The 12,570-nt window shown below is 46.5% G+C and overlaps 1 protein-coding gene across 1 annotated transcript in view; it reads right to left on the reverse strand.

The window, feature by feature from the left end:
- Nucleotides 1-12,497, reverse strand: part of PRPF39 (pre-mRNA processing factor 39) — a 27,959-nt gene extending 15,462 nt beyond the window's left edge. The window contains exons 1-4 of the mRNA XM_048486488.1: nucleotides 12,378-12,497; nucleotides 8,754-9,127; nucleotides 4,355-4,480; nucleotides 3,614-3,732 (exon numbers count right to left, since the gene is read on the reverse strand). Coding sequence (XP_048342445.1) covers nucleotides 3,614-3,732; nucleotides 4,355-4,480; nucleotides 8,754-9,086 — 578 coding nt within the window. The 5' untranslated portion in view covers nucleotides 9,087-9,127; nucleotides 12,378-12,497. The remainder of the gene's footprint in view (nucleotides 1-3,613; nucleotides 3,733-4,354; nucleotides 4,481-8,753; nucleotides 9,128-12,377) is intronic.
- Nucleotides 12,498-12,570: the final 73 nt, after the last annotated feature.

Below are 12,570 nucleotides of genomic sequence, written 5' to 3' on the forward strand. Positions count from 1 at the left end.
AGTAATGGACTTAGTCAAAACAGCAAGACTATCAGGATACGAAAACTTGGAGACTAATGGAAAATTTAAGAATTTACGGTTATTATCGATTAAACATATTGAAGAGAAGTTAAAACAAAAAGATGTGATCTTAGATATAATTTAAGAAGTATAAGAAATAATAGAAATATAAAACATATAAGATTATCAGATTAAAGAAATAAATGTTGTTTAACTTGGTATGTAATTGCGGAAGCTTATTAATGTTATGTTACATTGAAAATGCAACAATATAGTAATGTTATAATAGATTAAGAGGTTGTAAATAGATCATGAAAGTATATTGATTGTATATGTGTACACTTATTACTGCAAATACAATAAAGTTTTTTAAAAAAGAAAAGAAAAGAAAGAAGAGAACCAGGCCTGCACACATCCTCACACAAACTGCACCAGATCCAAGTCAACAGTCCTTGTAAAATAAAAAAATGTTAGTGACAAATCAGAAAAGGCCAAAGAACATAAAAATACTTAATTTAAAAACAGGACTGAACAGGAAGCTCCAGCAGAGGAGGCCCCTTACAAGCGGTTGCTTCCTTCCTTGTCATTTCACCCTCAGTTCCACCCCAAAGAAATGGCCACACCCACTGTTTGTTCTTCTATCATTCGGCACAGGTATACGAGAGTACAACGGAGGTATACGAGAGGTCTATCGGAATACGATGCATGCTTTCCTCTTGGAATTTGCTAAGTTTAACTTTTTGCAGCATTGTCAAGTGGCAAATCAACCAACACTGGCCAACTATCAACTGCACCTGCTGGGCACAAATTACTTCTTCCCTCTCTATGCCAAATTCTTGCAGGGGAGGGGACAAGAACATCCCAGGATAGCTTTCCCTTCCAATCTGTATCCTGAAGCAGTCAATGTTTGTATTCAGAGTAGGACCACCTTTGTTTTCTACCTCACCAACACAACAGGCAACTGAAGCTGATATAGCTCAACTGCTGCAGTCACCATCCACGCATCTGAAAAATCAAAATGTTCCACAGTATGGATACATTTTGAACTTGCCCATTTTCGAACCCATTAATTTTCATTTAACATTGGAACAGGAATTCTTATGTCTTTTTAGCACATTGTTGATCACTTTTCAACCACAACTGGTCCTCTAGGCCATAGGCGTCAAACTCAGGCTCTCCAGGTATTCATAGACTATGATTTTCATCAGCCCATGCCAGCAGGTCCAGTTGGCCATGCTAGCAGGGGCTGCTGGGAATTGTAGTCCATGAACATCTGGAGTGCCAAAGGTTCGCCACCATGGTTCTAGGGCTAGGCAGTTGAAAACATAATAGAAAAAGTATCAGGTTAGGAACCTGTAAGAGGTGTCATTTCCCAAACTATTTTCTACACTTAAGATTTCCAAATGAATGAAAAAGTATCAGTCCTCCTACAATGGTTGGCAACACATAATTTAAGAAAAGTTATCTCATGGACGAGTGGGGAAAGATTAGCTATATCAGTGATGGGGAACCTTTTCGAGACCGAGTGCCCAAATGGCAACCCAAAACCCACTTATTTATCGCAAAGTGCCAATGTGGCAATTTAACCTGAATACTGAGGTTTTAGTTTAGAAAAAAACGGCTGGCTCCAAGGTGCGCGTTACTCAGGAGTAAGCTTGGTGGTAGTCGGTGGCTTTGCTTTGAAGCAACCGTGCAACTCTTCCAACAGGTGAATCACAACCCTAGGAGGGTTTACTCAGAAGCAAGCCCCATTGCCAGCAACCAAGCTTACTCCCTGGTAAAGGATCACGCTTTAGTTCTTCACATGAAAATCAGTGGGGTTTAACAGCGCTTAACAGGGTTACCTACACTGCTTCCCCAAAACTAGGTCTTAGGTTTAATGCTAATAATCGAGCCCAGCGGCCCAAGCCAGCCTAGATGTGTATGTGGGGAGAGGTGACTCTGTGCGTGCCCACAGAGAGGGCTCTGAGTGCCACCTCTGGCATCCGTGCCATAGGTTCGCCACCACTGAGCTATATGAAGCCTGCAGTGAAACATAAAACGCAATTGACTGGACCCAGATTATCAATCAACCAAACACATTTCACAGCTGAACAACCTACTTGTACCTAGTGAAGAGCTCACACAATACACATCCTTCTCATTAACTCCAGCAAGAAGCAATAATGGCTGCCCCACTTGGACTCCCCTCTGATGAAAAGACTGGAATTTCTATAGACAAGCTGCAAAAGATCTCCACTGTGGTGCCTGAGATTTCCCACTGTGAATTACTACTATATATTGCATGTATTTTATAGTATTTTAAACACACCGCACGTACACATGTATTCTTCCTCTTGGCTGCTCTAAACAACAGTTTCTCTGTTTCCCAAAATGGGAAGAGAAGCTGAGAGGGGACTAGTTAAGACCGTATCCAGTGAGAGGAAACAACCTACCAGGGTCCAAATTCTGGCCACTCGGCCCAAAGCTGCCTGCTCCTGTCTAGCTAAGGACTTCTTCGTGTGATTGTGCCAGGCGCACAACAGAACAACACATCCCATTTGCATCCCCCCGGGCTAAGATGCCAATTTCCTGCCCCCAAGCAATTCTCCGTTGCTTTAATCAAGCTGATCGCATTTTGCATGGCAGCTCTGCATCCTGAGGTCCTCCTTTGCAGCACCCCTCCCAGCTGTTGCCTGGGATATGAGGACTCAAGAGAGCCAGCATGGCGCAGTGGTTTAGAGTAGGAACACTGCAATCTGGAGTACCGGGTTTGATTCCCCGCTCTGCCACTTGAGGATTATCTGGTGAACCAGATTAGCTTGTGCACTCCAACACATGCCAGCTGGGTGACTTTGGGCTAGTAGTCACAGTTCTTCAGAGCTCTCTCAGCCCCACCCACCTCACAGGGTGTCTGTTGTGGGGGGGGGAAGGGAAAGGAGATTGTAAGCCCCTTTAAGTTTCCTTACAGGACAGAAAGGGAGGATATAAATCCAAACTCTTAAGAACATAAGAACATAAGAGAGAGCCTGCTGGATCAGACCAGAGTCCATCTAGTCCAGCACTCTGCTACTCGTAGTGGCCCACCAGGTGCCTTTGGGAGCTCACATGCAGGAGGTGAAAGCAAGGGCCTTCTGCTGCTGCTGCTGCTCCAGAGCACCTGGTCTGCTAAGGCATTTGCAATCTCAGATCAAGGAGGATCAAGATTGGTAGCCATAGATCAGGGGTAGATCAGTGGCCATGCTGGCAGGGGCTGATGGGAATTGTAGTTCCTGAACATCTGGAGAGCCGCAGGTTCCCTACCCCTGCCATAGATCGACTTCTCCTCCATAAATCTGTCCAGGTCCCTTTTAAAGCTATCCAGGTTAGTGGCCATCACCACCTCCTGTGGCAGCAGATTCCAAACACCAATCACACGTTGTGTGAAGAAGTGTTTCCTTTTATTAGTCCTAATTCTTCCCCCAGCATTTTCAATGGATGCCCCTTGGTTCTTCTTCTTCTTCCATTCCCTGATGAAAGGAGCATTGACATACCCCCCAGAAGTCTTGCTGTTCGATAAAGTGCTACTGGACTCAAATCGAGCCCTCAACAGAACTAAATCCAACTGAGCATCTGGGAGCCACCAGTTACTTACCCTCGAATGGTCCCAACAGTTTCAGGGTCACTGGTATCCAGAGTCTCCTTGAGGAAGTTGATGTAATGGATCCAGAGATCAACGCTAAGAGGTATAGCCTGGAGCCCCCTCCGGTACACCTACAAAGAGAAGACCAACAAGCTGTCCTCCGGGTAGTCACTCGGGTCCTAAGAGAGCGGCAACACTGTGTTATCCGGTGAACCTTAAGAAATACTAATGTACTGGAATTTTGTTGAAATAATCTACCATTACCAGTTGGGTGGAGGTTGGCTAGAACATGGCAATGTTCTGATCTCCACGTGCGGAGTCTTGATCTTCAAGGCGCAGCTGGGTCCCTGCGTCTGACCAGGCTGTGTGGGCAGGCTTTGGGGTACAGACCACAGGGCACAGACCCTTTAGAGCACCAATGACAGCGTCTGACCAAAAATGCAATAAGACGTAGCGATTGTGACCAGCAAACCAACCACAGTGTTTGAATTTGAGAAATAATAAAATGTATAACGTGACAGAAAAGCGCCCTGCCCTACTTGTTAAGCTGCAGTGTAATGCAGACGCTTGCACTGCAAAGCTTGACAAACTGTGGTAGAGGGTTAACGCACCTGCCAACAAAGAGAGAAGATATTAGCTCCAAGCGCAAACAGAGAGCCCTGTGCGGCTGGCCAAAAGTGGCAGGGAGTACCAGGAGTGGGCTGGTCAACATTTGGCTCGCGGGACCCAAGAACAACAGCGGCAGGTACGTACCTCATCCGACTGCTTTATGTTGCCGTGCCGCTTCTCAAGGTCCGCATATTTTTTCCAATAACCGTAGCAATACGGGTAGTGTGTGAAAAAACTGTCAAAAGCTTTCCTGGCAGCCAGCAAGTGGTTCTACGAGAAAAAGACAACCTGATTTCAGCACGTTTAGACGGCACAAAGAGCTCTCGAAAGAACAGCCGACGTCTGCTTTGCCCTACCTTGGAAACTGTCTACAGCAGGGATGTCAAACATGAGGTCCGGAGACTGCACCCGGCCATTTGAGGAGGCTTATCAAGCCCACGAACCAGCTGAGGCAACACCCCTGAGGGCAGGGGGTTGCCTCAGCTGGGTTGCAGGCCTGATAAGCCCACACAAAGAAGCCACCCCCCCCCTGCAAATTTGCCAATCCAAGGCCCCTCCAATGCCAGTTTGGGACCAGCCAAGGCAGCCCCCTCCCCTGCCTCAGGCCTGGCCCGACTAAGTCACATTTATAACATATCCAGTCCTTGTAGCAAATGATTTTGATGCCCCGGACTAGAGGACTTCCACTGCAAGGGAGGGATCTCACTGATGATTACAGCTCTCCGTCCAAGGCCCAGTTTATGATGCTCCCCTCCAAAATTCTTGTCTGGACCAGTAATCCACAACAAACCCTACTCAAAGAGAAGAGCAATGAACCTCTCATACTGCACTGGATGAGGGCTGGGCAACACACGCACAGCCTACTTCTTTTTTGCCCCACATTCTAACAGCAAAGCTTTGGATTTTTTTAAGAAGAAGAAGAAGAGTTTGGATTTATATCCCCCCTTTCTCTCCTGTAGGAGACTCAAAGGGGCTTACAATCTCCTTGCCCTTCCCCCCTCACAACAAACACCCTGTGAGGTAAGTGGGGCTGAGAGAGCTCCGAAGAACTGTGACTAGCCCAAGGTCACCCAGCTGGCGTGTGTGGGAGTGCACAGGCTAATCTGAATTCCCCAGATAAGCCTCCACAGCTCAGGCGGCAGAGCGGGGAATCAAACCCGGTTCCTCCAGATTAGATACACGAGCTCTTAACCGCCTACGCCACTGCTGCTCCTAAGGCAGAAAAACTGGGATATAAAGAATCAGGGATTTCCATTCCTATTTGTATCTGATGGAGCTTTGATTCTTGAAAGCAGATGCTGCAAAATCTTGAGGATCTCTAAGGTGCACCTGGATTCCAGTCAAGCTGTTTTACAGCAGACCAATACAGCTACCCTCTGAAATAATCATAGTATTGACACAACCAGTAGTATTCTGAATTTTGGACATAACTTGTAGCTGCCTGGAGCCAAACTGCCCCCCTGCCTCCCCTGCTAACCTGAATAAACCCAGGCCAGAAGCTACCTGCAGACACAAGGCAACTCTGCTTTAAAACTTCTGAAGTTGCTCACATAAACAATGTTCACTGCTGCTTTTGTAGTGAAGTTAAACACAGCTATCTTCAGGAGTTGGAAAACATCCAGCCACCAGGATGTTTAATCTCTTCTGCGCTATGGTCGATTCAGCACATTTACCGTCATCTTTTCTACCCAAATTTGGGTCAACAGCAGACTTGCAGTCTTAAATTCTAAATGACCTTCACAAAACTCCAAGAACATTAAAAATAACGGGGTCGTCACTTAAAGCCAAATACCAGAAGAACACATAAAAGAGAAAAAATGAAGTTTGCCAAAGACTGGTGAAAACTCATCACCAACCCCCTGCTAATGCCTTTTAGAGCCCTATCTAGCCAAGAATGATTTGGATAAAGAGGCAACGGAGCAAGTTGATGGCACCGCCCATCAGGGAAAGAGTTAATGCTGAAACAACCTGCATGCAGTTCAACAGAAGAAGAATTTGGATATATACCCCTCCCCCTTTCTCTCCTGTAAGGAAGAAGAAGAGAAGAAGAGTTTGGATTTATATCCCCCTTTCTCTCCTGCAGGAGACTCAAAGGGGTTTACAATCTCCTTGCCCTTCCCCCCTCACAACAAACACCCTGTGAGGTGGGTGGGGCTGAGAGAGCTCCGAGAAGCTGTGACTAGCCCAAGGTCACCCAGCTGGCGTGTGTGGGAGTGCACAGGCTAGTCTGAATTCCCCAGATCAGCCTCCACAGCTCAGGCGGCAGAGCAGGGAATCAAACCTGGTTCCTCCAGATTAGAATGCACCTGCTCTTAACCTCCTATGCCACTGCTGCTTACAAACTCCTTTCCCAATAAGAGACGCTTTGTGGGTTGGTGGGGCTGAGACAGTGATCAGCCCAAAGTCACCCAGCAGGCTTCATGCAGAGGAGTGGGCAAACAAGCCTAGTTCATCAGCTAAGAGTCTGCCACTCAAGTGAGGAGCGAGGAAGCAAAGCCAGATCTCCAGATCAGAGTCCACCACTCATAACCACTACACCACCACGCTGGTTCTCCAGGAAAAAGACCAAGGTGAAGCTACAAGCCTGCAGGTCCTAAACAAGTCCCAGAGCAAGCCGGCCTCACCAGAACATGTTTCTCTGGCAATGAGAGTGAGACCTTCATCTTCAGACAAAATCTGAAGAGTTCACAGGCAGCCATCGACTGAAAATATACAGCTGAAGTCATGGAAAGTATGCCTCCCCCCAATATTTATTTATTTTTTAGACATTTATACTCTGCTTTTCTCCCAATGGGGACCCAAAGCAGCTTCTAGAATTTGCAGGAGTGCGAAAACACAAAAACACGGCTGGTTCACCAGATAAGCCTCTGCCACTCAGGTGGAGGAGTGGGGAATCAAACCCAGTTCTCCAGATTAGAATTTCATCCTCACAGCCACCACCGGGCAGATCAGGCTCAAAAAGAAAAGCTGGTCCAAAGTCATGCAATGAATTTCCACAGCAGAGTGGGGATTTAACCTTGGGCCTCCCAGATCCCAGTCTAATACCTTGAACATGACAATACCTGGGTTCAACCTCTAGGGGAAAAAGAACTTTTAAAAAAACATTTAAATCCAGGAGCACACAACATCCAGGTTTTCTACAAGTACCATTTGTGCTAATGATGACAAAAGAATGAAATAAATAACATCTTTAAAACAGTGGAGAGATATTAATCACCTTCCAACAAGGACAGTAAGTATAATTTTTTTCTAAGTAGACTCCACAATATACCAAGGGACTGAACACAAATGTCAGAATCCCACTGTGACCATGCCTCTTAATACAACACAAGCCTTTATTGGCATATAAAACAGGACAAAATTTTAAAACAAAACAAGGTTAAGAAATGCAGTTAAAACTACTAATTTCCAGTATAAAATTTGCAACAGTTTCACAAAAGAGCACATCAGAGCTGTTCAGGAGAGTGGTAACACTCATACCACTGAGAACATTGCAAGAAAATGGAATTCATGTATTTCATGCGTATCTTATTGTATTTAGGGCATAGAAACAAGGAATGGTCAAGTGTTTCAACCGTAGTCCTATCACATGAACAAACTCTTTTAGAACGTTCCATATTCTTAAATCTTCCCTCCAGCAGAGCTGATGGCAGCACATTACATCTTGCAGTAGCCAAGGCTCTCCTCTGGGTGGGATTAATCAGCAGACGAAGATATGCTGCCATAACTCCACGTTCGCATTGACCATGCCTCTTAAAATCTACTTCAGGGTGTTTGATGCCTGCTCCCAACTGTCTGCGATGACCTGGGCGGCTGGTGAAACACACCAAGCATGAGCAGAAAGGAAGTTCGCAACGGAGAAAGCTCGCTCCTCTGTGTCCGTGGACTCATCCTAGCCTACTCTGGTGCGCCTGAGTTGTCAGGGGAATGCTGCAACAGCATTCTTTTAACGTTGTGCAGACCACAGTTCAACCAGCGGCCTCTCAAGTTGCAGCACTCACAGCCCTGGCAACCCCAAAATAAAATCTGGCCCACATTGCTGCTATCTCCCTCCACCCTCCCCCTTCACACAGTGCAGACTTCCTGAAAAAGGATTGGCATGGGAGAAGGACAGGAAGAGGCAGGACACGTCCGTCCTCAGTGGCAGCTACTGTTTCTGGAAGACCTGTGTCAAACTAGCAGCCACCTAGGATTTATAATATGCAGAGAGCGGCCTACTTATTGCACTTTTGACGTGTCAATTTAGATCAGCAAGCACACCCAGAGATGAGAGACTTTCCCTGTCTTGGCTTCCAATAACAAAGTTTCTTCCTCTCCTGATCCCCGCCCCCCAAAACTGAACTAAAGCACCTTCAAAATTGTTATCTGAGCAAGCAGTTCAAGGGAGGTGATGAGCAGAAATTTTAATGGTAATCAAAATGCAGCAGTCTGTATTTTAAAAGGACGGAGGTGTGTTAACAAAATTGGCAGTCCCTGTGGGGAAAAAAAGGGACAGAATCACAAGATCGAGATTAATATACCAAAGGAGTCGATCCGGACCCACCTCTTGCTCTACATACTGCAGGAGATAGACCCAGCCTGTGAAATCCTGCGGGTTTGTCTCAACGACTTTCCAGAACTTCTCAAACTCAGGAGGGAATGAAGGCTCAACAGGACTAGCAGTCGCTGTGGCCTCTTCTTCTGCCATTTCGCTGTCCTGGGGCTCCTCTTCCTGGGGAGGGGTGCCAGGAGAGTTCTCCGGGGACTGCTCCATCTCCGTGACGCTCATAATTTCTGTGCTGAAGTCAGCAAGCTGCTCGGGCTCTGCTTCGGAGGCCTTGCCCATGGCCTCGCTCTTCTCGGGGCTCTTGTCCTCTTTGGGATCCTCACTCTGCATAGCGGCTGGATGAGAGGTCTGTCTTCTGGTTAGACAATAGCCTGTGGAAGTAGAAGGTCATCGTTAACTGCCAGGTTGGGATTCCCAGCACAAGGGCATCTGACCACAAGGACTCAGCAGGGGACGCAGGAGGCTAAAGAGCTTGGGAATGGATGAAAGGCGTTGCCCTGAGATGTGAAACTAAACAACTGTCCTGCAACTAACCTGATCTGGTGAATGAGGGGAGACTGTGAACAGTAAACATCTGTCATTCCTAGCCTTCTGACAGAGATGGCATTTGGACAAAACAAGAAGAAGTCGACTTTGGATTTGTACCCCATTTTTCTCTCTTGTATCTCATTGTGGGGGTCTATTAGAGACCCCCCAAGCCAGACAGAAGAGTTGGATGATGCTTTCTAGGAACAGATGACAAAGCATTCACAAAGGAGAGAAGTAGTAGTAATGGGATATTTCAATTATCCAGATATTTGTTGGGAGTCAAACTTTTCCATGACAATCAGGTACAACCAATTCCTCACTTGCCTTGCAGACCATTTCATGGTCCAGAAGGTGGAAAAAGCAACAAGGGGAATGGCTATTTTAGATCTGCGTCTAACCAGTAATGATGACCTGGTTAATGGGGTGGAAGTGATAGGATCCTTAGGTGGGAGTGATCACGTTCTCCTGGAGTTTGTTATACAGTAGAAAGGGAATGCTAAGCGTAGTCAGACATGCATCCTAGACTTTCAAGAAAGCAGACTTCAGTAAGATTAGAATCTACTGGGTGTGATCCCATGGTTAAGAATACTAAGAGCAGGGAATGCATGATGGATGGGAGGGTCTTAAAAGTGAAATCTTGAAGGCACAGTTTGAAACAGTTCCAATGAGGAAGAAAAATGGGAGTGTCTATGGAAGACAGGATGGCTGTCTGAAGAACTTTCAACTGAGCTGAGATTTAAAAGGGACCTGTACAAGAAATGGAAAAGGGGGGAAATCACCAAAGAGGAATTCAAACAAACAGCCAGGATGTGTAGGGAGAACGTCAGAAAAGCTAAATCTCGGAATGAGCTCAGGCTTGCTAGAGAGGTTAAAAACAACTAAAAATACAAATTGGAACCTACCATGAACTGTTCTCTTTGATATACAGGGCAACACCCAGTATATTTCAATTATCATTTTACCATCTTGGCTAGGAGGCGTCCAGCATTAGCATGCAGACATTGATAACACATTCCTTGTGATCTTTATGCATCACATCGTTAATTCCCCTGATTAAAGATTAAAAGTTGACTTAAGTTTCTCACTAAACTGCTTCAAAGCAGGAAAAGACCATATCCAACTGCAATGAGATGTTTATATACTTATTAAGTATTTCACTGTGTGTGGAACTTTTTTGCCTGTCGTAAACATATCTAAGTTGTTTGCACAACCGTGATCAGTGGATTCTTTAAATCTGCATGCTAGGAAATTTATCATAGTGAAATACTTAACAAAGTCTTCAAAAGGATTTAATATATTCCAAACAATAACATATTTCATAGGAGTTCTGCAGCACTCTGCAGAATTATCTGTTTTCCATTATAATAAATGAAGAAAATATTTTGATCATTTTAAAATTATCTATTCAGTAATCAAGCATTAGTACCAGTAAATGTATCTATTAACATCTTGCTAAACCTATTGAAAATCCTTCCCTTATGTCTGAACAGTCAGCCTGTTATGTCAAAGAAGGTGATTTCAAACGTTTATTACCCTGAACTATTCTGATCTTACCATTTAATCAGGTAAGCAATACCTTATGGTCTAGAGAAACCAAAAATCAGCATAGGTTAATAAATCTCCTTAATATTTTCTCCTTTCAATTTAATTTATTTTTATTTTACTTACTATCTTGCCCTTTCCCGGCCAAGCTGAGAGCAGCTAACAATATTCAAGCAGCAACATATATATATTTATTTCACTTAAATAAGACTTGCTTTTCCACCCTTTCCCAGCCTAGGCCAGGAAATGACACATCACTATAATAATATACGTAGCAATGAAACCATCTATAGACCACATTTAAAAAAAATAACCATAACGGCTCAGGAATAATCAGCTGGAGTTCTTGTGGAAATCTATGGTGCCAATAAGGATGCCATTTAATTTCTGTTGCCAATTAAAATAATACATTTCATTGATAATCTGATACTGATATTGTTACTTATACTATTGTTGTGCGCCGCCCTGAGCCCTTCGGGGGAGGGCAGAATATAAATTGAATAAACTAAACTAACTAAACTACGTTATACCAGAGTGAAGGGGGGAGCAGGGGATTGGAAGGGCCCACTGGTGGGACAGCAACCACATTTCTTAAGTGGACAGGCATGAACAGGGGCGCCTAGAAAAGCCTAAGGGTGGTGGTGGGGGGCTGGCTGTCATTTGGAAAACTTTTCTCGGCTAATCGATCTTCATCTCTGAATGTTCAGCTTTCTTATTTCCCCATTTTCAGCCCCTCAAGTGGAATATGCTGCCACAGGAGGTGGTGATGGCCACTCACCTGGATAGCTTTAAAAGGGGCTTGGACAGATTTATGGAGGAGAAGTCGATCTATGGCTACCCATCTTGATCCTCCTTGATCTGAGATTGCAAATGCCTGAGCAGACCAGGTGCTCAGGAGAAGCAGCCGCAGAAGGCCCTTGCTTTCACCTCCTGCAGGTGAGCTCCCAATGGCACCTGGTGGGCCACTGCGAGTAGCAGAGAGCTGGACTAGATGGACTCTGGTCTGATCCAGCAGACTCCTTCTTATGAGTGTGAGGCGGGGGGGGGGGGGGGTCCTGCACGTGAGCTCCCAAAGGCACCTGGTGGGCCACTGCGAGTAGCAGAGAGCTGGACTAGATGGACTCTGGTCTGATCCAGCAGGCTAGTTCTTATGAGTGTGAGGCGGGGGGGGGGGGATTGGCCGAGGACTGACCTCTTGGACGTCGCCCCCCGCCCCGCAATCCGTTGCCTCTTGGAATATGGGGGCTCCCCTGACAGTCTTGTGGGCCTCGAAGGGGCTCTTGGACCCCCCCCCCTCCCGGGAAGACCCACAGAGAAGCAAGAACCGGCGTCAGATCTCCTTCCCCCCAACCCCCCCCCGCCTCCCCCTTCCCTCTCAACCCCCCCTGCAAGAAGCAGCCCCTCGCTCTCGCGGGCTGGGGGGGAGGAGAGACCCCAACTGGAGCCCCGCGAGTGCCCCCCGCCCCCCGCACGCTTGGAGGCATGAAGGGGGCGGGGCGGCTTCCGCTAGACCGGCACTTCCTCCCTCTCCCCCCCCCCGCCGCGTCATACCTCTAAAGGTGGAGCGGGCCGCTTAGATTCTCCCCTCCCCTCCCACCGCGGCAGGGAGTTCCGCAGGGCAGAAGGAGGCGAAAAGAGAAGGCGCCCCTCCTCCCAGGATCGATCCCTCGCCGCGCATGCGCCCTAGAAGGGGAGGGCCGCGCTCTCCCTGAGGGGGGCAGGGCACGTGAGGCCAGATCCCCTC

The sequence above is a fragment of the Sphaerodactylus townsendi genome, linkage group LG02 (assembly GCF_021028975.2).
Source record: "Sphaerodactylus townsendi isolate TG3544 linkage group LG02, MPM_Stown_v2.3, whole genome shotgun sequence".
In the NCBI taxonomy this organism is placed as follows: domain Eukaryota; kingdom Metazoa; phylum Chordata; class Lepidosauria; order Squamata; family Sphaerodactylidae; genus Sphaerodactylus; species Sphaerodactylus townsendi.